Consider the following 27,982-nt stretch of genomic DNA (forward strand, 5'->3'; position numbering starts at 1 on the left):
ACACGATTTTCACGTTAAAAAATATTAATATATAAAACGAATACACGTACGCGTGATTCGATTCGAAGAAGGGTCTTTAATTATAAACAATCTAAATAGAAGCGGTAATAATAAAATCATGCAATAAAAATGTATTTAACAAATAAAAATAATCAAGCCAAATATAACAGTTGAGCGACCGTGCTAGAACCACGAAACTCGGGAATGCCTAACACCTTCTCCCGGGTTAACAGAATTCCTTATCCGGATTTCTGGTTCGCAGAATAATAAACAGAGTCATATTCTCCTCGATTCAGGGATTAAAATTGGTGACTTGGGACGCCTTAAAATTCCCAGGTGGCGACTCTGAAACAAACAAACAAATCTCGTTTCGACTGTCCTTTAATTGGAGAAAACTCCCTACGCACCCTCGCGGGGGCGGAAAAGGGAGGTGTGACAATAATATATAAATGTAATCGTGAGACATATATACATTTGACGTGCCAAGAAATTGAAGAATAAATATATCTGCTATATAATAAAAATATTAAGTGAAGTCAGGTTTCCAATACTTTTATATTATATTTGTGAAAAATAAAAATATTTTTTATTGCTCTATTCATACGATGTTCGTTAGTTAACTTACAACTCAACTCTTTCTGATTTTTCTCAAATAGTAATTAAAGCAAGAAACATTCGTTGAATAGATAAACCAATCTTTGTGGATCCGACATCTTTCTATACTATTATTTGACAGGTGCGAGTTAAATTTTACATACGTCAGACACTCATCAAATGTTGGGCTAAAGAATGAAGAGATTCTTTCATATTATGTACAACCTAGACCAAACTGGGTTGTAAGCAAAAATACGAGCCAAATTTGATTGGAATATTGGGCCAACAGACAAAGAGTGTAATTTTTTCGAGGATAATTTTAAGGGATTTTTACCTTCCTATACACTACTTGAAACTTTATTACCCTCCTTACTCAAGTTTCAATTTAATTACATAGACATATACAATTTACCAATTATATATACTTTAGGAATTATATGAGTATCCCTTTATATTAGATATCAATTATTTCTCATCCTTATTCTCTCTCCCCCTGTGCTCTCTTTCTCTCTCTGTCTCTCTCTCTCTCTCATGCGCTCTCTCTTTCTCTTCGTCTCTATCTATCTCTCAAACCCTAATTCCAGTAATGTAGAGCAAAAGAAAAGAGAGCAGCAATCTCATGCTTATTGAAATTCTAATAATGTAGAGCTGAAGGTGTTGAACAACTGGTGTTCAAATTTCAGTAATGTTGCACAATTGGTATTCAAGTTGAAATTGTCAATGAATAAATTTTGAAGGTGTTTGACTCTCCACCATTGACATCCATTAAAAAGCTTTGAAGTTTTGAATTCAAATTTGAGTTTTAAAAAATCATTAGTTGTTTGAATTGGGTGTTGTTGCAAACAATTGAGAATATTGTTTGGAGTTTATATCTCAATTTGAGGGTGTTTGGTGAAGATTAGACTTGCTTTTGGCTGAATTTCAGATTGGAAGAAGAAGAAGAAGAAGAAGAAGAAGAAGAAGAAGAAGAAGAAGACATGACATACATTATACTTATGAAATTGTAGTAAAGTTGTCGTATAATTATATATAAATTGTATTATGTTGTAGTTATATTTTTTTTATTTGAATGTTGTATGAAAGTTGAACAATAGTTGTATAATGTATGAATCGTTATATAAAATTTGTATTTAAGTTATTAATACAATATGTTTACATAAAGTTATTGATACGTATCAAAATTATATTAAGAGAGTAAGTTTTGATTGGAATTTTAGAGAGTAAAAAGCACACACCAAAGACAAAATATATACAAGTCAGATACAAAAAATATATAAATTCATATTGTATAAAATTTGTATAAAAATTATATTTTAGTTGTATGATATTGTAGTTATATATAATTGGATAGAAATAATATATGAAAGTTGTAGATAAATTGTAAATAAGTTGTATAATATATAATTAGTTGTATGAAATTTATTTTTATTATATATAAATCAAATACGAAATATACAGAAAATATATTATATAAAATTTGTATTTAAATGATATGATATTATAGTTGTATGTAACTGGATAGAAATAATGTATGAAAGTTTTAGATAAGTTAGAAACACAAGCAGTATAACTTAGTTGCCTTAAATTCAACACATTACAACAATTCATTTTTAATGAACGAATGAACCTAACAAATATTCATCAAAGACACCTGCTTGTAGTTAAGCTCACAAAATTTAATAAAATCCAATTATGATAGCCAAACGTTTCAATTGAATTTGATCGAGTGCTCGTATTTCTATCACAATAGAAAATTACTTGCACAATTACATAATGAAACATCATCATATATAACATATAAACGCGCATACACACACTCACCCCAGCGCCATTGCATAGTTGCATGGGCTGAAGTATGAATTTTTTAGATTGATTGAGAATTTTCCGAATATTCTGAGAACTCGAATTCAGAAATCGAATACTACAATTCAGATCATCCATTTCGGTGTTTGGGAATTGCCGTTTGTGAATTGCCGTTTGTGAAAAGAATGGAAGATCCGGAGAGAAATGGGGAAAGAGGAGAGAAAAAAAGGAAAAATGTATAACTAAATCTCTTGATTGAAGGCACTAATAGTGGATTGTGAGCTTTTTAAGGTGCAATGTATATATTTTGTAGTTAAAACGTATTTAGGTCGGGTAAATATAAAAATTTGGACATTTTTCGTAACAAGGTTTTAAATAGTGTATAGGAATGAAAAAAATCCCTAATTTTAAACTATTTTATATATGATGGATAGTTTAGTCCCTTCTGAAAAATTATTTTGACTTATATATCTATCGAAAAAATATTACTTTGATTTAAAGACAAGTAATGTAAATCCAATCTTATGGAGTTTTGATTTCCATCTCCTTTTACTTCCTGTTACATCTCGAAACTTCTTTCCGCTACAAGACAGAAAAGATTAAAGAGCAAAAAACTCTTTTATGCTTATTTATTTAAAAAACTCTATTGTTTAACTACTAGCCCGTTTGGCCAAACTTCTAAAATCTGCTTATTTTGAAAAGCATTTTTGGTAAAAATCGATTTGTGTTTGGCTAATTAATTTAAAAAGTATTTTTGAACATTAATTAGTGTCTAGCCAGACTTTTGAAAATTGTTTCTAAGTGTATTTTTCTAAAAAAATGCTTATTAGAAAAGTGCTTTTGGAGAAAAACTACATTTTTCTGCTTCTCAAACACTGCCTCTGCTTCTCCTCAAAAATACTTTTTTCCCCTCAAAAAGCTTGGCCAAACACCTCAATTTTTGGGGAGAAATTCAAAAATAGCCAGATTTACAACTGGTCGTTCAAAAATAGCCTAGTTTCAAAAGTAATCGAAATTTAGCCACTTTTCATGTAAAGATAAATTTGAGCGAAAACACTGTTCAAAACCCGGAAAATACGCAAGTATATTATACTGGAGTTTCAGCATAAGTATGCTTGAACTCCAGCATATTATACTGGAGTTCCAGGATAAGTATGTTGGAACTCCAGCATAATATGATGGAGTTCTCAACATAAGTACACTAGAACTCCAGCATAATATACTGGAGTTCCAGCAAGTATAATTGTCCAGTATAATATACTGGAGTTTGGAGCACCGATGCTCTAGTTTTCAGTATATTATACTGGAGTCAGCAAAGTATACCGGTCCAGCATAATATGTTGGAGTTCATACACATGTGCACCGAACTCCAGTATATTATGCTGGACCGGTCTCTGTTGCAGCAAAATAGTGACTATTTTTCATTGACTTCGTAAACGCTGACTATTTTTGAATGACCAATCCGAAAACTGGCTATATCGTGTTATTTTTACCAATTTTTGGCCAAAAAAACACTTTTGGCCAAAAAAAACCTTGGCCAAACAGGCTATACATCTCAAAAGTTGGCTAAGTATTGAACCGCATTTTTGTTATTTAATTACCGAAATTAGGATACTAATCTCAACTTAGAATTTAAAGTTATATTTTTCCATATTTGATTATTGATATTAGCTAATATTGGTATATATTTTATATTAGCTACTACTATTAGTTATCCCACATCAGATGTAGAATTATAATCTTGTCCAAAACCAAACGGCCCCTAAATAACTGTTCAAAAACTGGCTTTTTTACCCATCTAGTCCCTAGTAAAGCCAAATTAAAGGGCCAAACTGTCATTTGACTCACTAATTCCAAATTACACCATTAATTACGTACTTGCTCAATATAAAACACAAAAAGATCAGTGTACATTTTTGCTGACAAATACACCCCGATAACTTGTGCTCTAAATCTAAGCAATTCTCCTCTGTACTTTGGTCCTAAAGAGAGAAATTGACAGATAAAGTTTGAGTTTTTCTCCTTCTTTTACTATCAAGGTGTGTTTTTACTTTTTGCTGGCATTAAAGTTCATATATATATTATTTTTTTTGGGATTTTCTTGGTTTTTTCTGTTCTGGGTGTATGTGATTAGATTCAAAGCCTTAACCTTTTTTCTTTTCTGGGTTCTTACTGATTGCTATACTTAGGGTTATGAAATGAAATTTTTTAGCACATTGTTTGAAAAATTTCTCGGTGCTACGTTGTAATTGGCATGGCAATAGCTGAATCTTTTTTGTTTGTTTTGATTTTCTTCTATTGAGATATAGAGAACCCCAAATTTGCTTGAAAAGACAAATTATTAAGTATTAGAATGGATGTAATAATTAAATCTTCTTTGCTTCTTTTATTTTTAACCCTTTTTATTTTATTAATGGTGTGTTTATTGAGCTAAAGCTGATTTGTCGAGGAAATATTTGCTCGAATTGAGTGGCAATGCTGGTCTCCAGTTATTTTCTCTCTATTTTATATCAGATTTTGAAGTTCTGTAAGCCTGCTGCTAACGAAAAGATGATATCTTGCCTTTAATCGAATTCAAAAGATAAAAAAGAGATCTTAATGCCTAGCCTCCTAACTGATATCTCCCCTCTGTATGATGCATGGTTGTGTAGGTATCAGGTCCTAGAATTATTATTAGGTATGAAGTCAGCTTTGAGAGTCTGCTGCTTGCAGATCTTTCACTAGTTAGTGAATGTTATTAATAAAATGGCTTTGTGTTGTTAAGCTGTTCATGAATTTGGTGAAAAGTTTATTACTTTTGTTTCTTACAGGTGGTTTTCCTTGTTATTTTGCTCAGCACATCATCGATTTAGGTTGATGATATTTCTTGGGTTTTAATATTTTGCAGGTTGTGGTTCTTGAGGTTTCTTTATCTTATATGCTGGAATATGAGCACTACTCCTAATAAAAGACCACATGAGGATGGTGGAAATGTTAGTGGTAGTAACCGCAGTCACTCTTCTTCTCCAACGTACTACCAGGATGACTCTGGTAGAATGATCAAGCTGACGAGTGATGGAAAACTGGAATTTATTCGCTCCGTTGATGTAGGCCCAGATGGTCGAATGCCGAAGATTCGACGGTTCGTATCACGGGATTCGGATAGAAGATCTCCTGAGCTACCAATGTACCGTGTTTCATCATGTCCAAATGTTCCAAATGTTCCAAATGTTTCACATCCTGATCATTCTGTTGCTTTAGATAACAGATTACAGCCCAAGGAAAATAACAAGGTTGAGAATTGTGATGCAAAAAGTGAATTAAGGGACAAGGACGATAGATTTGAGAAGAGAGCTGATGATGGTAAGGACATTAAACATGATGGGGATACTTTACCCGAATATAAGGGAGATGTGAAGGCTGATAAGGACAGGTTTAGTGGGGTGAGTTGGAAGGATTCTAAAGAAGAAAACACAGGCAAAAGATATCTTGATGTCCCTGCTGGGAACGTGGATCCATGGAATGCGTCAAGAACCCATGGTGCTGCTGAGGTAGGAAAGGAATTCTCAAACGATAACAGGGATTTTGCTCAAGTGCGTGAAGCTATTGGTGAAAACAAGGTGGATTTGACAGACAAAGATAAAGATAGAAAAAGGAAAGAAGGGAAGCACCGGGAAGGGGGAGATAGGGATAAAGAAAGAAATGATCGTCGGAATAATTTACAACTAGGGAATAGCAGTTCTGATAACAAGGAGTTGCTTAAAGAGGAAAGGGAATCTGAGCGGCGGGAGAAGGAAAGAAGAGATATTTCAAAGGATAAGGAGAGACCAAAGGACTGGGAAAAGGACAATGTGAACAGGGAAGTGTGGAATGGAGCGGAGAGAGAGGTTTCACAGAGTGAAAAAAAAGTGGTTGATGTTCCTGGAAAAACAAATGAGCTGGGAAATTCAACAGTGGAGCTGAAGAAACAGAAAGATCATGATAGCTGGAAAAATACTGACAGAGATGGAAGTGAGAGGAGAAAGGAAAGAGATACTGATTTAGAAGGAGAGAAGCCTGAGAAACCTGGCACGCATCATGATAAAGAATCAGAGGGGGAAGCAATGGACACTGAAGGAGGTGGAGAAAGAGAAGCTCTTAATTGTGGAGTTCAGCAGCGCAAAAGGAGGCCAAGAGGGAGTCCTATGGCCAACCGCGATCCTCCTTTTAGGTCACACACTCATGAAAATGAAGGGTATGCCTTTTCCTTTGCTGATTGACTTGACGTTTTCTGATTCTTTACCTATAAATGGTGAGCCATAGGCAATCTACAGTCGGCCGGCAGAGTAATGGACCATTGCAACTATAGATAGATGTCATGGCCCCTGTCTGCTACAATCCTCGAGTTCGAGGTCTTTAGATCAGTTGAATGTTAGAGAATATATGTCTAGATTCAATCAAACAAGGAAAATATTATAGAACTTAATAAAGAAAAAAGTTAAGGAACTATTATAGAATATTCTGTGGATACCTTGTGATATTTTGTATTTAATTATAAAATATTTACTTATCTTATTAGCGTAGAGCATGGTGACCTGCCATATCATGCGTAGCGTAAGCTTCGTAGAGGTCCTCTTTTACATTGTTGATCAACTAAGTCACTAAAATGTTTTATTTTTCTTTTCTTGGACTTTCATATAGTTCCACTTATTGGTGGACGGTCTGACGCCACCTGGCGGTGTATGTCTTTCTTCTTTTCCTTTTGTTGTGGAGTGACCCATACCCTCTTCTCATCCACAGTCAACGTCGACTCCTCTAACCTCTTCGGCATGTTATCACTATGGAGACTGGCGCCAGATACCTTCCTCTAGACTTGACATTTTTGGTCATTGTTTTTGCTAATTGAAGTTTCTGAGGATGCCTTAGAGATTTGCAATAGTATACCTTTTTCGCAATTATAGAGAATAGATTCTTTTTTGGCCCTTGGGCTTTGGTTCAACAGCAGAGGTTGTTTAACACTAGATGTATGGTGGCGCACGTCACGTGTTCAAATCCTGTTGGGAGCTAGGCATGGATTTAATGGAGAAGGATAAAGGGACCCATTATCTACCGAGTTTTGAAGCGTAGTCTGTGCATTTTTCGGTTATAAAAGAAAAGATAGGTTCTTTTTATATTTAGTACAAGAAGCACATTTTTACGCTGTGTAATCATCAGTGACTTTTTGGAGGAAAGAATTCCAACATTGCTTTTTCTTTTTTGAAGAGAAAAGCTATATAAACCGCTTTTCTTTCTTTTTTTTCTTTTGATAATGGTGGCATCCTAGTCAGCTCGGCAATTCCAGTGGGTACCTACTACTTTCCACCAACACAAATACCGGGTATCTGCTACTTTCCAACACTACTCTTTTTTTGTGATTCTACACTATTCCACCCACATTGAGTTTAGGGTGTGTGTTCAATGTTAAAAAAGTAAGTAGCGTTATACTTCTTCAGGAAAAAAGTAAGTAGTGTTACATGTCTCTATATTTAGAAATGGCTGAATCCATTGAACTTGAATTAAAAAGTATTATGTAGGATACATTAGGATATTATTATGTATTCAATTATAGAATATTTATTTACCTTTATTAGCATAGATAATGTTACCTACCATATCATCTGTAGCCTTAAACTTCTATATAAGGAGCTCCTCTTGTATATTGTTAATTGACTAAGTCAATAAAAAGTTTCTTCTCTTTTTGCAAGAACAAAAAGGAGATGTCACATGTCATTTCCGGGAAATCTGAGATATTTATAGTCAAATAAGTGTAGTAATAATCCTGTCTGTCTTTTGAGTAATCTCAGTCGAGAAAAACATTACAGAATGGGCATGAATATGATGGCTGTATCTTTTGTCAATTTTGTCATTAAGAAATGTTGCCATATTTTAACTGTATCTTTCCCTGTTAAGATAAGCTAAACCCTTTGATATCCAAGCTCTTCAAGTAATCCTGATTTTCACCTTTTTTTGGTCATTTGATCATCTTTTTATAAAAAGAAGTCAGCAGGTCAAGAAGGTATCCGGAACCCAACATCAAGTTTCCAAGATCCCTAGAAACATCTATAAGGCGTAATTAAGAATTGTGAATTCAAAATTTTCAGATCCTTTATAATGTTCAGCTGTGCCATTTCTTAATCGCAGAGAGGGGCGGCGATAAAATGCTGTTATAAGAGCAATGTTGTCTTTAAGGGGAAAGTTTTTCAATTTTCTACACTAATAAAGTTATTACTTTATCAGCAAAATTACATTGTTGTTGCTATTGTTTCTCTATTGCTCTATTTTTACGTTCTTGAGCCGAGGGTCTTTCGGAAACAGCCTCTCTACCTTCATAGATAGGGGTAAGGTTTGCGTATACACTACCCTCCCCAGACCCCACTTGTGGGATTCCACTAAGTTGTTGTTATTGTACTTTATCAACCAAAAAAAAAGTTTTTAAAACCACCTTTATGCAGCTTCATCTATATTCTTCCATTTAATCCCTAAAAGCTTGATCAACAACAACAACAACGACCCAGTATAATCCCACAAGTGGGGTATGGGGAGGGTAATATGTACGCAGACCTTACCCCTACCCCGAAGGGTAGAGAGGTTGTTTCCAGGAGACCCTCGGCTAAAAAAAGCAACAGGAGCCGATATATTAGTACCATAAGAAATGCATAATAAAATAACATCAATATAAGAGATATGAAATACAGAATACGAAATAGATGGCTGGTATAGTAAAACTAGCAGGTAAAGCCCTGCATCAATAGACGACCAATGACATTCTTAGTCTAACTCCTAACTGGCTAGTCTCACTCTATTGTGCTGTAGAAATATTCACACTTTCCCCTAACCTACAACCTTAATGCTCGACCTCCATAATTCCCTGTCAAGGGCCATGTCCTCAGTAATCCTAATCGCGCCATGTCCTGTTTGATCACCTCTCCCCAATACTTCTTAGGTCGCCCTCTACCTCTCCGCGTGCCCACTACAACCAGTCGCTCACACCTCCTCACCGGTGCATCAGTGCTCCTCCTCTGAATGTGCCCGAACCATCTGAGTCTTACTTCCCGCATCTTGTCCTCCATGGGGGCCACGCCCACCTTCTCTCGAATATCTTCATTCCTAATCTTATCCATCCTTGTATGCCCGCACATCCATCTCAACATCCTCATCTCTGCTACTTTCATCTTCTGGATGTGTGAGTTCTTTACCAGCCAACATTCAGTTCCATATAACATGGCAGGCCTAACCACTGCTCTATAAAACTTACCTTTTAGTAACGGTGGCACTTTCTTGTCACACAAGACTCCCGACGCTAACCTCCACTTCATCCACCCCACCCCTATACGGTGTGTGACATCCTCGTCAATCTCCCCGATCCCCTGAATAACCGATCCAAGGTACTTGAAACTACCTCTCTTGGGAATGACTTGAGAGTCAAGCCTCACTTCAACTCCCGCTTCCGTCGGCTACCTCCCTAAAAGCTTGATCAAAAAGTTTATTATGGCTTTAGTCAGACTTGCCAGTTTGGGTAATTGGGTGTTAATCACATCTATCATACTTCAAATTCAGTGACTAATTTGGTTTTCAGGACTCAGTTTGGTTGACGATTATCTTTTTCTCAGGTCTTGTATGGTTATTTACTAAAAAATTAAATGTAAAGACTGAACTAGATTTGATAATTAAAGGGTGATATATGTGGTCTAAGTCGTGTTTAATTCATTTTCTCGTTTAGCAACTAATAAATTCACTAATTTGAGTTTAAACTTCCTATAATTTATTTATCCTGATAAGTTTGATGATATTTTCTCCACTTAGTGCACATAAATCTCTTTTTGTTGATGTGTAGTGTAACTCTTCTTCTGTTTTCTTTCTGTGCAGATCTCAAGGTAAGCTGTTAAAAATACTTGAAGTGGTCTCAAGTTTGTATGCAGAGGAGGGAGTTGTTCTTGGCATTCTTATTTGCAGACTTATTTGACTCTGAAAGTTGCTAAGTTAACAAATAAACGACCTTGATCCCATCTTTTATTGGTTGTGATAGTTTCCTTGTTAGGAATTGATGCTCTTTTGGCCGTCATTCTTCCAGATTTGCCAGCTGTTTCTGCCTTAGGTTGCTAGATATGCCTATATGCAAAATCATATGCTCACATGTTCCTGCTTCTTCATCCTCTTTAATATCTTAACTGCTTTCAGCTTCTGTCTGCATTACATGAATCTCCTTCGACAAATGTGTTATACTCGAACTGTCTTGAATGACTTGTTGGTCATCGCTTTTCCAGTATGCAGAGAAAGGAACTCTATAGATGTCATTCTTTTGTTTCTGCATATCAATTCTCATGTGGGCATGTAGTTTTCTTCTTTTTGGCTTTATACTATTGATTGCTGGTGTATACTTTGGATTGTGAACTGCAAACTTCTTGCCATTTGTTTGAATCCATATAACCTTTGTCACTGCTGATGGACCAATCTCTCTTTTTAATGGACAAAACAATCAGTAGTTTGTGACCAAATTAGCATGATGATACAACTGGAAACCAGGCCCCTCCAGGATTAGAAGACAATCTTGCTTTAAATGCTTTGAGTCATTTAAGATTAAATAAATTTCTCTCCTTGAATTGAAGTCTTTCTTATACAAAAAATTTCGTGCCACATGTTACATATTAAGTTCTCTTTTAATAACCATCTAAAAGGTCGTTCATTTTATGCGCTTTAAACCCACTGGCTGGATTGAATAAAGCCAATCAACATCGCCAAGCTTATGCTCTTTCCTTTTTTAGATAACCCACATTTTTTTTAAAACTTGTCTCTTGTATCCCTCTTCCATGTTCATCATATTGAGCTCTAGATTAGAGAGGAAGAATTAGTTTGACACAAATATCATTCTGATGTAGTCGGTATTATATCAGAGCTTTTCCAATTATCTATATTGGCAATCTACAATTAGTCCTGAAAGATTTGTTAGAGAAAAATCAAAAAACAATTATACACGAAATTTTGCCAAGTAGTTAGCTAAAGAATTCATCAAAACAATGATAAGGCGAAATTATTTTTGAGGCACTGAAAGCCAGGGGTGGGTACTAGGGGAAGCAGATAAGAGACAAAAAGATATAACTTTCCTTTAGAACCAAGTGATGAGTGATGACATTGTCTTTGAGATTAGTGCTTCTCTTCTATCCGTTCTTCTCTTACGTTAGGGTCTTTAGCTTCTCACTTTCTTGCATGCAAATTTTAACCTGACCACCTCACTCCCCTATTTTCAATTTAGTATAGCTAATTATGTCATTGGAGTCTGAAAATCTTTAAAGTAATGCGAACAAGGACTTCTAGTAATTGATGATATGATTATCTATTTATGTGAGAATATGACTTCTTCTTGTGTTTTTTCCTTTTACATAAAAGGGTGAGTTGCATTGATCTTTTTTCTGGTTTGACATAATTACAGAGTTCTATGACTGTACTCTTACTGCTATTTCATGACAAATTTCCTTCTGCTCAATCCCGTGGCCAAATGAATCTTAATTGAGGAATGAATGTTGGCCAAAAGTACTCCAAAAAGGGTCCATGAAAATAAATAAAATTGAAAAGGTTAAATCAGCCAGAAAGAGTAGATAATCGAGAGAAAACATTGATCTGTAATCAAGAGAAAAGTTCTGTGCGAATATTAGCTTAACCTGAGAAAGTTAAAAGAGGTCTGAGTAGTTACTTTAGCCCAATTTGTAATCTAATGTTATGTACAATTTTTATAATGTCCCACATTGGTTGAGAGAATGTGTTGTTCTCCTTTGCATGAAAAAAGTGTTGTTCTCCTCATATAGCCTTGGGTCACCTCATGAGTTAGCTTTTGGAGTTGAGTTAGGCCCTAGGTCCATTTTCCCTGCTATCAGAGCTAGACCTATCCCTATCCTTGGTTTACCAAATTTTGGGCCCCATTTGTTACTTTGTCCACGTTCCAGATGTTCAACCCTCGGCTTGCAGGAGGAGGGGAGTATTAGAGTGTCCCACATTGGTTGAGGGAATGAAATGTTGTCTCCTTATATGATTTTGTGTAATCCTCATTTTATGATTTAGGTTTTGGGGCTGAATTAGGCCCAAGGTCTATTCTAAAAAATATGTCCCGAATATTGAAAACATGAAAGATTTCTACTTTGAATTGGAAAAGAGACAGCCACGCATTACAGTGGCTTTTCTTTTGTATTCTTCAAGATTATAATTATAATTATTTTTTAGTTTATCAAAAAAGTATAATAATCATTTCTTTACACATCAACATTTGGAAACTATATGGGTAAACCCAGGATTCTGATAATCAGCCACTTCGTGCAAAAGCCAACTTATAACTTACAGCTGTAACACATGGCACATTTTGTGTATCTTGTAACGCATGGTATATTAGCTCTCAGAAAATATCACAGATTCACATGTAATCTGTTATTTGTGGATAATTGCTACGTGTAAATTCCCATTAATGCACTGACTGCAACGTTTTAACTCTAGTAGTGTCTGCTACATGTTTGTTGTGACCTGTAGTACATTGTATGCGGAAGTTGTGCATTCAATATTTGTAACATATGCAAATGATTCTCATCTATTAGAGTCATACTGGTATATCTGCAGATCATATTACTTGTTTTGTGGAATGGTTTTAATAGTTCTATAAAATTCCTCTTTTGAATAGTCAAATAAAAATTCTGAGTGAATTGAACTGTTTTCTGTCCCTCCTTTGCTGCAGAGCTGATATGTCTGACGCGTTCTATGATGATAATTTCTGTATTCTCTTTTTTCTTTATGAAAAATCTTGTACTAAATAAATTTTATTAAAAAATATTTGTTGCATTTCACCTGCCATTAAAATGTTAGTCATTGTTAGGTTAGGATGCTTTTCTATTGTTTTTCATCCCTACTTGCTTGTTGCTACTTCTGTACAAAAAATCAACTGATGATGGTACAAAGCAGAAGTTGCTCATAGATTAGCCGACTAAATGGGCCCATTATCCACCGAGTTTTGAACCATCCGCCACTAGCCCTTGGGGATTTCTCACTTATAAAAAAAAATGTTGTGACTTAGTATTCCTGCTCCATATCTGAAAAATTGGTTTCCTTTGTCTTTCCAGGTAAGCATGATGTATCCACCGTCAATTATAGAGTTGGTGAGTGCATGCAAGAACTGATTAAATTGTGGAAGGAATATGAATCATCTCAAGCTGATAGAGCATCTGAGAGCTCTCCAAGTGGTCCTACTTTAGAAATTAGGATTCCAGCTGAACACGTATCAGCTACAAATCGCCAGGTAAGATTAGAATAGCAGCTGATGATTCATATACACCCTTTTAAATTTTATTCCTCATCTTCTGTTTGTGTCCTTTCGAAGATAACTACTCTAATTAATTTTAAATAATAGCTCTTTCAATACTCTGGTTTAAGGGTTTTCCTTTCTAATCATTGAGCAAGAAAGAGGTTAGATGATTATGCGGGTGTCTCTAAATACTTTTACTCCAACTTTGAAATATTTGAACATCACTTTGCTAGCTCCCAATTACTTTGATAGCTTCTTACATGCTAGCCATCAATCAGTGCGATGACTTTATGCTTCAAAAGTTCGCAAAGCAGGACGTCGTCAAGCTTGATACAGAATCTATATTAGTTATTGGAGTACTCTTGGTTGTTATAATGAAGTCTGAGTCCAGTTTCTTTTAAGTAAGTAGCCTTTGGTGGGTTGATAAGTTAAGTGTATCTTTATGTTGTGCTATGATGTTGTATATCTTAGATGTACTTGCGGTGCTTAGCATTGGACCAAGATATTTTAATACTTAAATGATTGTTGTTAACGAAGACTTATTTTCTGGACCATTGGCTTGCATTGTAAATGACGATCAAACTTGGACATAAGTGGGAGTTGCAATGTACAAGAGGTGTGAGTAGTCCCATGTCGTTTGTGGACTCCTCACTTCATGAGCTAACTTTTGAGGTTAAGTTAGGCCTAAGTTCCATTTCTTCTCATGGTATCTGAGCCAAGGTCCATCCCAATTCTTGGTTTATCCGATGTTGGGCCCTATATTGTGTTGTGCACAGTACAGTTTGGGCATGCGGAGTGTGTTAATAATCCTACATCATATGTGGGGTGGAGAATTGGACGCTTTATGTGGTCTTGGGAGAAATCCTCATCGTATGAGCTAGTTTTTAGGGTTGAGTTAGGCTCAAGGTTCATTACTTCTCAAGAGGGATTCCTTATATATGAGTCTCAGACTACGTACAATGTGGTAGTAATCATTTTCTGTTTCTAGTAAAGTAAGTATTCGTCTATCATTATATACCTAATATGCTAAGGTATCCTATAGAGTAATCTATAATATTATTTTTAGTTAATTCAATGAATCTAGACATGTGTGAATTTAGAAACATATAACTTTACTTATTCTTTCTAACATTCAACATACCTTCTCAAACTCTAAGTGGGGAAAAGCAATATGTGTTTGCTTATTCTGAAAACATGGAAAGAAGTTGTTAAAATCTTGCCGAGATAGTGCAAGATCACCGAAAAGAAAACAGTGTTGGAATTCTTTCTTTCAGAAAGTTGCAGTTGCTGGTAACTGCACAAGAAAGAAAGTGCTTCTTGCACTAAACGAGGGAAGGAATCTATTCTCAGTCTCTGGAAAAAGGTATGGTGTTGCGAACTTCCAGGACATCATCGCTGTAGCTTAAATTGGAAAAACAATGACTAGAAGTTCAATATTTTAGAGGACGTGTGGGTTTCTTTATAGAGGAGCTGCACGAGTCACCACAGAGTGGACAGTGCCGGTCGCTAGAGAGAGGACAATGCATCGTCATAGAGGTCGACGGAAAGGGGAGGGGGTCAGGAAGAGGAAAAGAATGAAGAGAAAACAGTGGCGAGGAAGGAGGCGTAAAGCCACTCGCCGGTAGGTGAAAGCTACTCAAGTCTCTACCAAGATTTAGAGGCTCTGATACCATTGACACAAATAAAGATTACTTGCTGAATTTGATTGATTAACAAAGTACTAGAGGGGCTTCTTATATATGAGTTTCCGACTATCTACATTATAGTAGGTAATCTTCTCTGTACCTAATAAGGTACGTAATTAGTCTATAATTACATATAGATATCCCAAGGTATTCTACATGGTATTATATAATACTGTTCTTAATTAGGTTTAATAAATCTAGACATGTGTGAAGGTAGTCGCATATAATTTAATTTATCCTCTTAACATTCAAAAAAATCTGAGTGCAGCATTATACTGTTGAATTGATGGATCAACTTTAACTCAAAATGCAAAACAAAAGCTTTTGAATTCTAATATAAGTGCACCTAGTGGCATCTTTCTCTCTCTCACACATGCATTTATGCCGGGGCCATAGAACCTGATCAACATGCACCTTTCATCCTTTGTATGCATATTCCTGCCACTAATTCTAACATGCATCTCATCCCCACACCTACAATTCTTGCTAAGGTTACATCTGACTCCCAGTCTTATCTCTTGTGGTTGTAGTTTGGTTCTGTCTTATCATGTTAGCGTAGTCATTTGAGTTCTCTATGTCATTTGCAGGTGAGAGGTGGCCAGCTATGGGGAACGGATATATACACCAATGACTCAGATCTTGTTGCAGGTTTGTCACTTATGTTCAATATTTTTGTATCACAATTAAGGCATCATGTTACAGTCCCCTGTTATGGATCTTGTTATGGGACGCTGCAAGACAAAATCAGAGTTAATATGGAGAATATTAGGAGTTTGGAAAGATGGTTTCTTTTTGCAACCTATGGTGCTGGTTCGCTAAGAGAGAACCTGCAATCTCTAGAGTTAAAGTACTCAAAGACTGGAATAATTTTCTGCATACCTTTCACTGAGTTCAAATAACTTTAATTCAAACACTGGTTGATTAACCTCCTACCTAAAACTAGGAAATAACTTCCTAACACTACTGGAATGAGAAAGTGGCCTACTACTAATAACTGCTACAGGAAATATATGAAACATAACTAACAGATGCTGAAGTCATGTACTTCCTGATATTTTTAAACTTTCCATGTGTAAACCGTTGGTAGACTAAAGGGGTGCTAACATTACTCCTCTCCTTCAAATCGCACTTGTCCTCAAGCGGGAAGTGTGGAAACCGTTGCCTGCATAGAAGAAATAAATTTTGAGTATACCGTCATGTGGTGGATTTTTTCATTTAGGTCTAGCTTCCATTCTTCCCAATCTTTTCATAACTATGATCTAGTCAAGCAAACCTATTTTTCACATAAAACAAGATAATAGATAATTATTCTAAAGAGATTATGTTTTTGCTGAACTTTCCTTATTGTTGATTCATGATTGTGCTACTGGTCTTCCCCTTTGTCTCCTGTTAAAAGAGGCAAATATATCTGCTCATATAATATCAATAACCATCAACTTATCTGCTTGTCCATTTGGTTTAGGGAACTGTTTAGCCTTTACCTCAGAATTGCTTGAGAACTTACCAAAGTACTTTATGTGCACGCATAATATAGGACATTGCGACATCTATTTACTACTGTTTTTTCTTGTTTCTCCAGTTCTTATGCACACAGGTTACTGTCGTACTACTGCTTCTCCTCTTCTGCCAACCATTAAGGAGTTACACGCTACTATCAGGGTGCTACCTCCCCAAGATTGTAAGTCTTTTGAAAACTAAATGTTGCTTCAGCATTGCTATTGTTAGAAAAACAAAGCCTGTTCTACATATGGTATAATGCTTAAAACTTTTCTTTTAATGAGCTGAACTTATTTGTAGCCCCAAATTTTACAATCACCTTTTATGGTCCCAAGTTTTGGTCGGGCTCTCTATCACACTTGTTTGTTAATAATTTTAGTGTGTGTTTTGGCGCTTGGAAGATCAAACATGGGGCTATGGCGCTTTGGAGTTCGCTGAAACAATAAGAGTTTCTTTTATTCACATTGATGTCTGGGGTTTCAGTTAAATGAATTTGATTACTCACGGCGAAGATAATTGTTATTAAACACTTGAGACTTGTTTAAGCACCTTGCTTCCCCCACCCTCAACCAAGGCAAAAAGAATTTAAAAAGGGACACTTACATAGTTGACTGTTGTACTTCATATAAATTCTATGCCAACTGCCATATGTTTTGAAATGTATTGAATCAACGCATTATCTGATGAGAAATGATTGGTGGCCTACTTTTAGTTATTAAATAGCTGTAAGGTGTACCTGTCTAGGAAAATATAAGAACGATAAAACACCCTAGTGGTGGTCCATGTAGTGGGTGCAAACCTTGGAGACCAAGGTTCAAATCCCAGTGGAAACAAAATACACTAGGTGATTTCTTCTTATTTGCCTAAGCCTTGGTAGACAGAGTTATCGGTACTTGTGTTGGTGGGAGATAGTAGGTATCTGGTGCAATAGTTGAAGTACGTGCAAGTTGGCTTAGACACCACCGTTATATAAAAAAAAGATCAATAATAAAGGAGAAAATATGTGTTCCACCTGCATAGTATCTTTTTGAAGTTATGTCACTTTACATATCTTCATCTTGGGAAACTTATAAAGAAAATGAATCATTTAGGATAGCTACTTGTAGGCATACCCTTCTGAATGGAGCAGGATCAAGTTTTCCTTTTCATTCTCTCTTTCCTTTTGGTACTTACCTAAATCGTTGATCGGGAATCTCTCGGAAGATCTAAAATGTGGTGAAGGCCTGGAAGTATACATATTCTTTTCCGTAATATTAACTAATTTGTCCCTTCTGGAGATTCTCTCACAGAGAGCTTTACACAGTATTGCTCAATTTTTGTTTTTTCAATTTGCTTGATCCCATTTCATTATTTAAACTGATAAAATCCAAGCTTTTGCAAGTTGACTAATTGCTGATCCCCTTCAAATGTGCATCTTATTTTCAACAGTACTAATTGATTAGTAAACAAGGAAAAAGAAGGTGCAAGTTGGCGAATGGCTTATCTCCTTCTAATATGCATATTGTTTTCGACAATACTAATTGATTATGCTAAAAATGGGAAAAAAATGTGGAGCTGCAGCATGTTCACAATGCTTTTAGTGCATCTGAAATGCTAGGATTATTGAAGGCCATTTTCTCTGTGTTGATTATGTTTGGGACATCACAATACTTTGTCCATATAGCAATAGGCTTATTCAAAGACACCTTCAATATGACTTCTGTGAGTAAAATCATAAGTCTGTTCAGATAAGGTGTTGCATCCCGATCCGTTGCATTTCTGATGTCACACTGCATTTGCTGTAGGCTATATATCAACTCTGAGAAACAATGTGCGTTCACGTGCCTGGGGTGCTGCAGTTGGCTGCAGCTACTGTATCGAGCGGTGCTCTGTTGTGAAGGTGTGGATTGCATTTTCTTTCCTTCCCTTCTGTTCTTTTTGTTTAATTTTTTTTTTGGCTCAAATTTTTTTTACATCGTCTACTTTATTTGCCAAACCCTTAGTTTTCTGATGATTTTTTAGCTTTCTGGGATGGACTTACACTACTAGCAATTCTGGCCTAGAGTACATATCTACGTTGCTTGCTGTTTTTGATTAATATATGCAAGTAAATTCCTTTTACAAGTAATGAATGTGCAGTTATATCTATGTTGAACTTTGTACTGACTCCTATACGACCTTTCTGATTATTTGTCATGCCCTTTAGAAAGGAGGTGGAACCATAGATCTTGAACCTTGTCTGACGCACTCCTCAACCTTGGAGCCTACGCTTGCTCCCGTGACAGCAGAGCGCACTATGACCACTAGAGCTGCAGCTTCGGTATTATTCCACTCAAGTTGAAGTTTACTTTGCTTTGCACGTTTTTAAATATTATAAGACAAACAATATATCTTTTGCTTACTTTCCCTCTCTGGGAGCCTGAAGCTGTTTACATTGGTGATGCTTAGCATTCGACTGATCCCTCCTCTTTTCTTATAAATAGCATAATCAGATGAGAACCATCTAGGTGGAGACTATTGCTAAATTGTGTCTCTTCTCCATTTCTGTAGACTAATGCTAAACCCTTTTCAACACTATAGTTGCCAAACTAACATCTAACTATCTTGTCAACCCTTTTTTACTTTAAAAACGTGGATGCCTTGTCCATACAAACAGCTTAAAAGGAAAAAAAGAAGCTAAGAGGAGTTTTGGTATGTTCATGTGAACGTGTTTTTTGCATTAACAAATGATGCAACTGTATCTTTAAAAAATATCAAAACTTGAAATGCTGAAACTTGAAAATTTCAACAATCTTTCCCGTTCTTGAGTTACCGGTTACTTCTATGATTGGTCGCGTAAACAGCCTAAGTACATCATAGTTGAATTCGAAAAAAAATTCTACCTTTATACATCATGTTATCATCTTATTTGCATTGCAACGAGATGCATTATGCTGAGATTACTCAGGAATAAGAGAATGAGCTCTATCGAGTTCTCAAACATTTGGCTTCTCATTAATTTGCATGAGTCATGGGAATGTTCATGGAAAACTCAATATGTCACATTTTCTCCTAATTGCGCGTAAAACTATGCAAAAACTGATTTTAAAATGTTGAAAAATGACTTGCTCTTGGTTTTGAGCTTCTGCTTGACCCAATGGTAATAAAGAGCTGCAAAACAACCAAAACCAACTCAAGTAGATCTTATAGTCTATTTTAGGTTATTCATTGCAATCTGATGGTCATATCTTTTTATTATTTATCTTTTCTTGAGGTACTGAAAGGAGAAGGAGATGTAACGCTATGCATTCTATTTTGATTAATAATCTTGGTTGTAGTGTGTTGTGGTATTTAAATTTTCCAATTAACTTAGCCTCAACTTGATTGTTGGTTCTCTCTCTCATTGTAGAATGCACTACGACAACAGAGATTTGTACGTGAAGTGACCATTCAGTTCAACTTATGCAATGAGCCTTGGTATTTTTCTGATTTTCTGGATCAGCTTGCTCTTCAAATGAATGATTCTTTTTTTCCTTTTCTAATCCAAATGATTTGTCACTTATGCAAGGACCCTTGGTATGGTACGATTTTCTGCATCAGCTCGTCCTTCAATTTTTTCCTGTTGTGATTTTCCTATTGGGTTCTGTTCATACAAAAGGAGCTTTTTTTTCTTTTCCAAAAGGAGTAATTTTTAATGCTTTTGGTATATATTTTATGAGTAACTTTTTTTTCTTCGTATTTTCTAGTGGTTTAGCTGAAAATATTTTTCAATTATTGGGAAAAAGAACAAGGTAAATTTTTCTATGAAATTTATCTTCCTTTTTTTCCATTACAGTCTGGCACTCAATAGTTACAATATGTTATTCTCTAATAAACCCTCCTCAAGACTTCCCTTCAATTTGCTTGAATGAAATTTCAATGGATCCATGAAGGCTATCTTTCTATTGATCATTTTTTCCCAATTCCTGTAGTGTTCAGAGTATTGAGCATATGACTACAAGTGTGACTTTGAAGCAGTAAGATTGATGTGTCGGAGGACCATTTAGTTTTCGTTTTAACTGTATCTTAGGATGCATGGATCTGTGATTGGGACCTAAGGGTAGATAACGTCTTTGTATTCTTGTGTCACTTTCCATATGTTAGTAGGGGGTTGTGAACTGTGAAGTATGGGTTGGAATATCAAGGATGAGCAATGCTACAGTATACTTGTCTTGTTCTATCCTCTGACCTTTAGTTTTGAGTCGGTAACAAAGTCGGTGGTTTGATCCATATCCTTGACAATTTAAAAAGTCCTATTTACCAGGTTGATATACCTTGAGAGGTTTTGTTCTTTTGATATTTTAGCTTGCTGTTGCCGGTGGTTTCTATTTACTTACTGTTGCTCGCTTCTTTCCCCAGGCTCAAATACAGTATCAGTGTTGTTGCTGACAAGGGTTTGAAAAAGCCCCTTTTTACATCTTCACGCATGAAAAAGGGCGAAGTTCTTTATTTGGAAACCCATACTCAAAGGTAACTCACTGGCTTCCCTATTTTCTTACACCCTCCAATGGGATGGAACTGCCAAATAGGAGTGAAGAAAAAAATAGGAAGGAAAAAGAAAATCGATGAGAAAGTGACCGAAATGTGATTTTGATAATTTTGCATCTGATTTGTGCCTTTTTACTGTGGTCTTCAGTCTCCTTCACTCCTTGACTTGTTAATTAATCTGAAGGTATGAGCTCTGCTTTAATGGAGAAAAGATGGTAAAGGCTACAACGTCTCAGATGCATGAAATGGATGTTGACAAACCTCAAACTTACAACATACACGTGGCAAACGGAGAAAAATATGGAGCGGACGGTGAAAATATGATGGTAGATTTGTTTCGATGGTCCCGGTGTAAGAAGGCCTTGCCTCAGAAACTAATGCAATCAGTTGGAATTCCTTTGCCCCTTGAACACGTTGAGGTATTCAACCTTGTTTCTGCCCCTATTACGTGTTAGCAATATCTGTATAATAGCAACACCATGAAGAGTAGGTTATTTGTGCTGTGAATACCAAAAAGCTTACATCCCTATTTAAGAAAATAGCTGTCTATTTTTTCTCTGGTTTTTCTTTACCTGATTGTTTTCAAATGTTATTTTTCGGAAGGTTTTGGAGGAGAATGTGGAGTGGGAAGACATTCAATGGTCGCAAACTGGCGTTTGGATTGCTGGAAAAGAATATCCTCTTACTAGAGCACATTTTCTTTCCCCAAATTAGGCAATCCTTTGTATTGGAGAACTACAGGTTTTGGATATAATTTGTCTAGAGATAAATGTACTGGACTTATACTGATTTAGAATGCTAAATTATGGAAGTTATGAACAAAACTATTTAAACAATGTGCATATGCTTCCTCCAGCTTATATGTTTCTCTTTTCTGTTTTTCCTTTTTGATGGTTTTCAAAATTTTCTTTTCAAGTGAACTGCAGTAGATACTAAATCCCATATAAACAACAACATACCAAATAAAATCCCACTAGTGGGGTCTGGGGAGAGTAGAGTGTACGTAGACCTTACCCCTACCCCGAAAAGGACAGAGAGGCTGTTTGCAAGAGACTCTCAGCTCAATAGGAGAGGCAATAATATCAGAAAATAAATAAGAGAGAAGACATGTCATAACAAAAGATACCAAGAAAGAAAATAACCACAACAAATAAGTGAAAGGACAATAACATAAAACTATGCAAAATAACTATGTGAATACAATAAAGACCGCTAACAAACCTAAACGAAACTCTATTAGACTACCCGGTACAAAGAGGGAAGAACTCTCGACTACCCCCTAGCCTACCATCCTAATGCTCGACCTCCACATGTTCCTATCAAGAGCCATGTCATCGGATGCAATACAAAATGCAGAATCAGCGTGAAATGATCGGGAAAAAAACAATATTAATTTTAGTTAGAACTTTCTTCCGTTGCACAAAGAGACATTTTCTCGTCCCATTTCCTGATGTTCAAAAACAGGTCAGTGGTTTTACCCAATATGAAGTCATTCTTTGAGAAGCCACTAAAACATGTATGCTTTCAAAATAGCTAAAATTAAGGAAAGTTTGCACATAAAAAGGCGAAAAAAACAAGGAGGCCATGATCAAAACAAAAGCACCAGTAGACAGAAATTTCTTTACTTGCAAATTAAGTAAAGTTTTCACCATTATCAACAACAATAACAACAATCTAGTAAATCCCACAAATGGAGTTTGGGGAGGGTGAAGTGTATGCAGACCTTACCCCTACCCGGAGGAGTAGAGAGGTTTCTGGGAGACCATTGGCTCAAAAAGACGAACAAAGATAATAGATCCGCACCGGCAGCAACAACCAGAAAGATAATATCAATATCATAAGAGACGGAAAATAGGTGGAACGGCAATAATAAAAACTGGTACTAATTACACAGTGCAAAAGTTTTCACCATTATCCAGGTTGATAAATGCTGAAAGATACTACTCCCTATTAACAACAGATAACTGATGGCAGAAGCAAATAACACCTCCGAATTCGGGCACAAAAAAAGAAGGAAAAGAGGATCATTATCACAATTGAAGGATGAATCATGTATTGCTAGTGTGGCTACTAACTGTGGCAAAACAAAAATATTAATGCTTTTCACCATGGCATGCACCAAATCTATCTTTTTCCATGAACACATGAAGCTATTCACAGGATAACCAAGGTGTCAACTTCAGACTAAGTTGAAAACCAAGCAATATGAATCACCACGCGTCCCATTTATTGATAAAGTCATTCCACATTGCTGCTGTAATGGAATCTCTCAAAGCAGAGGCACTTTGTTCTTGTATTTGAAAAGCCAATTGTGGATCAGGCTGGTCATCTAAATCAGGCAACTCTTCTACTGATGTTCCTTCAATGTCTTTAAACAACCAGTCATTCCTTTCCTCACGCCGAATGTGATTGTGAATAACACATGCAGCTATAACAATGTCCCTTTGTGTGTTAAAAGCATATTGAGGGGCAAGTTTGAGAATTGGAAATCTCGTTTTCAGCACCTCAAAAGATTTCTGAATGGCATTTCTGAGTGATGCATGCCGGTGGTTATATAACTCCTTTGCACTTCTAGGTAATAGATTAGCACCCCGATATTCATGAAGATGACATCGAATTCCTGGAAATGGAGCAATAAATCCATCCATATTAACATAACCTGTATCAACAAGATAATATTTCCCTGCAGTAGACAATTCGTCCACAAAATATCAACCACTTGTTTAAGTATGTGTTAAAAAAGAAAATGAATTAAAGTAAAGGCAGACTATTCTGCTTAATAATTATGAACAACCTTCAGGGATTGGAGGGAAGTTCTGATCGGGATCATCTAGGACTGCTCTCAAAACCCGTGAATCTGAAGCTGAGCCTTCCCAACCAGGGTAGACAAATATAAATTGTAGATCAAATGTGCAAGCTGCCAACACATTTTGTGTCAGAATACCCTTCTTATTACGAAAACGGGATTGATCCTTGGCTGGCACATGAGCAGGGATTCTCATGCTATCGATCACACCAATGCAATCCTGAAATAACAAAGTCAGGTCAATAAGTCCATGAAAACGGAACAAGAACGAAGGAGGATTAGAGGCTAACCTCAAAATATGGGTAGAATCTATTACTTTCAAGGATCTGGAGAGGAGTGCTGACTGGAGGAAGTTGAAGGAACTCGCGGGATAACGACTTAATTGCCCTCAAAACATTATTAAAATGCCTGCTTATTGTTTCACCAGAGTGCTGATAACGCTCTTGTATTACCCTGTTACGTTCATTGTGGCCAACAATGTTCAAGAATATTGCCAATTGCTCCTCTATCATAACGCCAGGTGTGTCACGTAGCATGCCTCTTTGTCTAAGGATGTTACATAGCTTGTGAAAAACATGTTTATCCATCCTTAACATTTCCCGACACACATCATCATTGGCACTAAGTAGTTCGCTCAAGAAGCCAGACCCTTTAGGAGTTGAACTACGAGAAGGCTGCCTAGTTATACAATTATAATAGTGATAGCCAGCAGCAGCAGCAACTAATTCCAGTTCATCCAATTCTATGTCGACATCATCCATGCTTGGTGGATATATCTCCAGAATGAATTTCAAAATGTATTAACTGAAAGTCCTATGTGAAATAATGGATCAGATCAATTTTTTAAGCTGCCGAGTGCTTTACACAACTAAATTGAAATTAAAACCATTATAAACCAAATGTGTGTGAAACAATCAACAATAATGAATTATAACTAAATATACAGTCAAAATCCAAGAAAATCTCCTATGCAGAAGCCAAGACTTATAGAAAAGCATCAAGGCCCTTAAATGTCACCAGTTAGCTGCACTTGAGGAAGTGTTAGGCTTGGCCCCAGCAACCATGCCAAACATTCTCAAGAGATGAAAGTTTCTCTAACACTTGGATTCTCAATTATATCCACCATACAAAATAGACATCTTGATCAATACCTTTCACCCCATCTAATACTTTTACACATTTGCTCATATAGCTTGACGCAACTTAATAAGTTTCAACTTGAATCACCATTAATAGGCTTTTGCCTTCATTTACATTCATAACAAATTCTGTGTGTGAAGAAAGCAAGTTCTTTGGAGGAGGATGCTCAGCGAGGTTAGATAAAAGGAAAATAATTTCGAGAAAGAAACAGAAGCGGACGAGGTTCGCTGATAACGTAGCATCCCTCCCTTACAGTATTTGACAGCAAAATAGCAGAAACATGAGGTCCTTGCTTTCCTTGCAAAACCACCTTTGAAATAACAAAGAGCTTGGTGGGTTCCTTACATTTCTTTTTTTTTTTTGATGACCGAGAAATCCGTCTGAGGCCGATCCTTTGGACCAACCGCAGCCTTCGAAATTCGGTGGATAATGGACCCTCCCCTCTACCCTTCTCCACTTAAATACCGGGCTTTGCTTTGCATGGTGTGGGGGCTTGAACCTGTGACCTAAGACACAAATCCACCACCCTTTGCCACTTGAGCTAAACATTTCTTTTTATGAACTCACATATATTATCTTTTACAACAACAACGATAATAACAAACCCAGTATAATCCATGAGCGGGGTCTGGGGAGGGTAGTGTGTACGCAGACCTTGCCCATACCTTGAGGGTAGAGTCACATATATTGTCTTTTCATTTTCAAAAAAAAGAAATATCTTTTTATGAACTCAAAAGCTATGTTGCTCGGACTCGGGTGTGGATCTAAAATTCGGATTCGTCATCACAAAATTTTTATGATTTGGGGGCATGGATTCGAGTATGGATACAGATGTTGGGATATGGCCAATGAATATAAATATTACGACATGTTAAGTAAATATTTCGATCAAATAAAGTCATTGATCTAAAACGAATAAAATTTAATTCTTTATAAACACCTAAGATTTTATTCATAACATATCTTGTGCAATAGCAAAGCGTTCTCAAAGCGTTCTCATACTTTATATACTTATATATATATAAACCCAAAGATGAAACCAAATACCCAATCAATCTATACTTCTTGGTCAAATATGCAGTCAAAGCATCCAAGGTAAGTTGACCAAATCCGGTGTGGATCCTACATCCATACCCAAATCGTGTTGGATTGACATGGGTGCGGCAGAGATTTGAAGAATCCAAGCAACATAGCTCAAAAGTACAGACGGAGAGGTTGGGTGAGGTCTAAAGAATACTGAATTCTTTTACCAGAAAGAATGCGATATACTAACCACATTAGAGCCTTCTAAAAACAAAAACACTAACCAGAATAGAGGAGTATCAAATTTATATCTTAATTTAGGTACAGGTCTCTATGATTTTACTTTTTCTTCCCTTTTCCATAACTAAATCAAGAATCAACTAAGGGTAAGATAGACCCAAGAAGCTCTGGAAAAAAAATAAAAGGCTTTCACCAACTAAAAAGTCACACTAAAACAACATTAGACATAGTGTCATGCATCCGATGGTAACATTTTACACAAACGGCATTCAAAGAAAAATAAATACACCGAATATTAATTGACAAACAATGTTCATAGTTTTTTTGCAGAAACAGAACACCAAAAAAAGAAGAGAGGCATCCTCCCTTATTTTTCAAATACAACAACTACACCTTAGCCTCAAACTATGTTGCTCGGACTCTACGAAAATGTCTCCAGGCACGTGTCGGATCCTCCAAAAGTAATATATTCTTGGAGGATCCGACATGGGTGCGGCAGCAATTTGGAGAGTCCGTGCAACATAGGCCTCAAACAAGTCGGGGTTGGCTATATGAATCCTCACTATGTTACTCCATATAAAAATTATATATAACCTCCCTGCTCCCTCATTATCAAATATGATATCTTTTTTTTTTTCTGGTTTTCAAATTTGTTGATTTATCTCCCAAGAAACCAATTCCTGTTCCACATTTCATTGCCCTAAAAAGTGATAACTGCATCTAGCATAAACAGCATAACAGATGGGAACCAAACATACAACAAAAAGTAAATTAAAACAACATGATCTATTTCAATAGGTATCCCCAAAACACAGAAAGAAATATAAAGCTAAAAAAAACAAGAATTGGGGCGAATGTAGCTTCGAATTAGACGTAATACATAAAATTAGAGTGTAACAAGTGGCATATGTATTCTAAGCAAATTGAAGAACGAATCAGGAAAATAGTAAAACGAAAGGAGAAATAAACAGAAAAGGCTCTTCAATTACCTGAGAAGAAGACGGTAATGGTCGAATGGAGAATTGAAATGTGTAAAGTAGAAGTAAAGAAGCAAACTTTATATGAGAGAAAAGCGAAGTGTCTGGGGTTTTAGACGGACAAGAAGAGGGAATTCAAGGGTTTAAGGTGAGGACCATAGGACACAAGTACAATTTTAAGAAAGTGTTTGGGGAAAAAGCCACTTGTTATCTTTTGGGGTTTATTTTAGAGTAATTTTCATAGTGCACACTATCTTTTAGTAGTAATTAGCTATTTATAGATACCATTTGCTATATTACGAATTTTGGATACCTTTTATGTGGTTATAAGATGTATTTGATGTATTTAAGCTATTGTATTCATGAATATAGTAGCAAAAATAGGCGTGAATCAGGGAAGTCCAGCTAATCAGTTGTTGTATTCGAGTGTATTTGACTGTATTCATGGAGTGAAACA

At 36.1% G+C, this 27,982-nt stretch overlaps 2 protein-coding genes across 4 annotated transcripts; one reads left to right on the forward strand and one right to left on the reverse strand.

The window, feature by feature from the left end:
• The first annotated feature begins 4,110 nt into the window (after positions 1-4,110).
• On the forward strand, positions 4,111-22,194 carry LOC107801072 (uncharacterized). Of its 2 annotated transcripts, none has more exons than XM_075225507.1 (11): positions 4,111-4,436; positions 5,285-6,610; positions 13,491-13,666; positions 15,945-16,005; positions 16,937-17,035; positions 18,639-18,733; positions 19,040-19,153; positions 20,222-20,289; positions 21,211-21,321; positions 21,524-21,758; positions 21,943-22,194. In XM_075225507.1, the coding sequence occupies exons 2-11, from the start codon at positions 6,454-6,456 to the stop codon at positions 22,051-22,053; spliced, it is 1,227 nt and encodes a 408-aa protein (XP_075081608.1). In that variant the 5' UTR covers positions 4,111-4,436; positions 5,285-6,453; the 3' UTR covers positions 22,054-22,194. The 2 variants fall into 2 exon arrangements, 1 of the variants encoding a protein (XP_075081608.1); XR_012696784.1 differs by having other exon boundaries at positions 4,300-4,436; positions 10,261-13,666.
• A 1,002-nt stretch (positions 22,195-23,196) lies between these two features.
• On the reverse strand, positions 23,197-27,703 carry LOC107801074 (uncharacterized). 2 transcript variants are annotated; one of them, XM_016624341.2, is made up of 4 exons: positions 27,538-27,703; positions 24,436-24,949; positions 24,134-24,365; positions 23,197-24,022 (listed from the first exon to the last, which is right to left on the reverse strand). In XM_016624341.2, exons 2-4 carry the CDS (start codon positions 24,904-24,906, stop codon positions 23,550-23,552), a joined length of 1,176 nt encoding a protein of 391 aa, XP_016479827.1. In that variant the 5' UTR covers positions 24,907-24,949; positions 27,538-27,703; the 3' UTR covers positions 23,197-23,549. The 2 variants fall into 2 exon arrangements, with proteins under 2 accessions (XP_016479827.1, XP_016479826.1); XM_016624340.2 differs by having other exon boundaries at positions 24,436-24,958; positions 27,538-27,702.
• Between the last annotated feature and the right edge of the window lie 279 nt (positions 27,704-27,982).

The sequence above is a fragment of the Nicotiana tabacum genome, chromosome 11 (genome assembly GCF_000715075.1).
Source record: "Nicotiana tabacum cultivar K326 chromosome 11, ASM71507v2, whole genome shotgun sequence".
NCBI classification, from domain to species: domain Eukaryota; kingdom Viridiplantae; phylum Streptophyta; class Magnoliopsida; order Solanales; family Solanaceae; genus Nicotiana; species Nicotiana tabacum.

Coding starts and splice junctions, on each gene's coding strand:
- LOC107801072 (XM_075225507.1), top strand. CDS start 6,454: ATGATAAAGAATCAGAGGGGGAAGCAATGGACACTGAAGGAGGTGGAG. Junction 13,667..15,944: donor TATCAGCTACAAATCGCCAG/GTAAGATTAGAA, acceptor TGTCATTTGCAG/GTGAGAGGTGGCCAGCTATG. Junction 16,006..16,936: donor TGACTCAGATCTTGTTGCAG/GTTTGTCACTTA, acceptor TTGTTTCTCCAG/TTCTTATGCACACAGGTTAC.
- LOC107801074 (XM_016624341.2), bottom strand. CDS start 24,906: ATGGATGATGTCGACATAGAATTGGATGAACTGGAATTAGTTGCTGCT. Junction 24,366..24,435: donor GATTCTACCCATATTTTGAG/GTTAGCCTCTAA, acceptor TTGTTATTTCAG/GATTGCATTGGTGTGATCGA. Junction 24,023..24,133: donor CTTCCCTCCAATCCCTGAAG/GTTGTTCATAAT, acceptor TGTCTACTGCAG/GGAAATATTATCTTGTTGAT.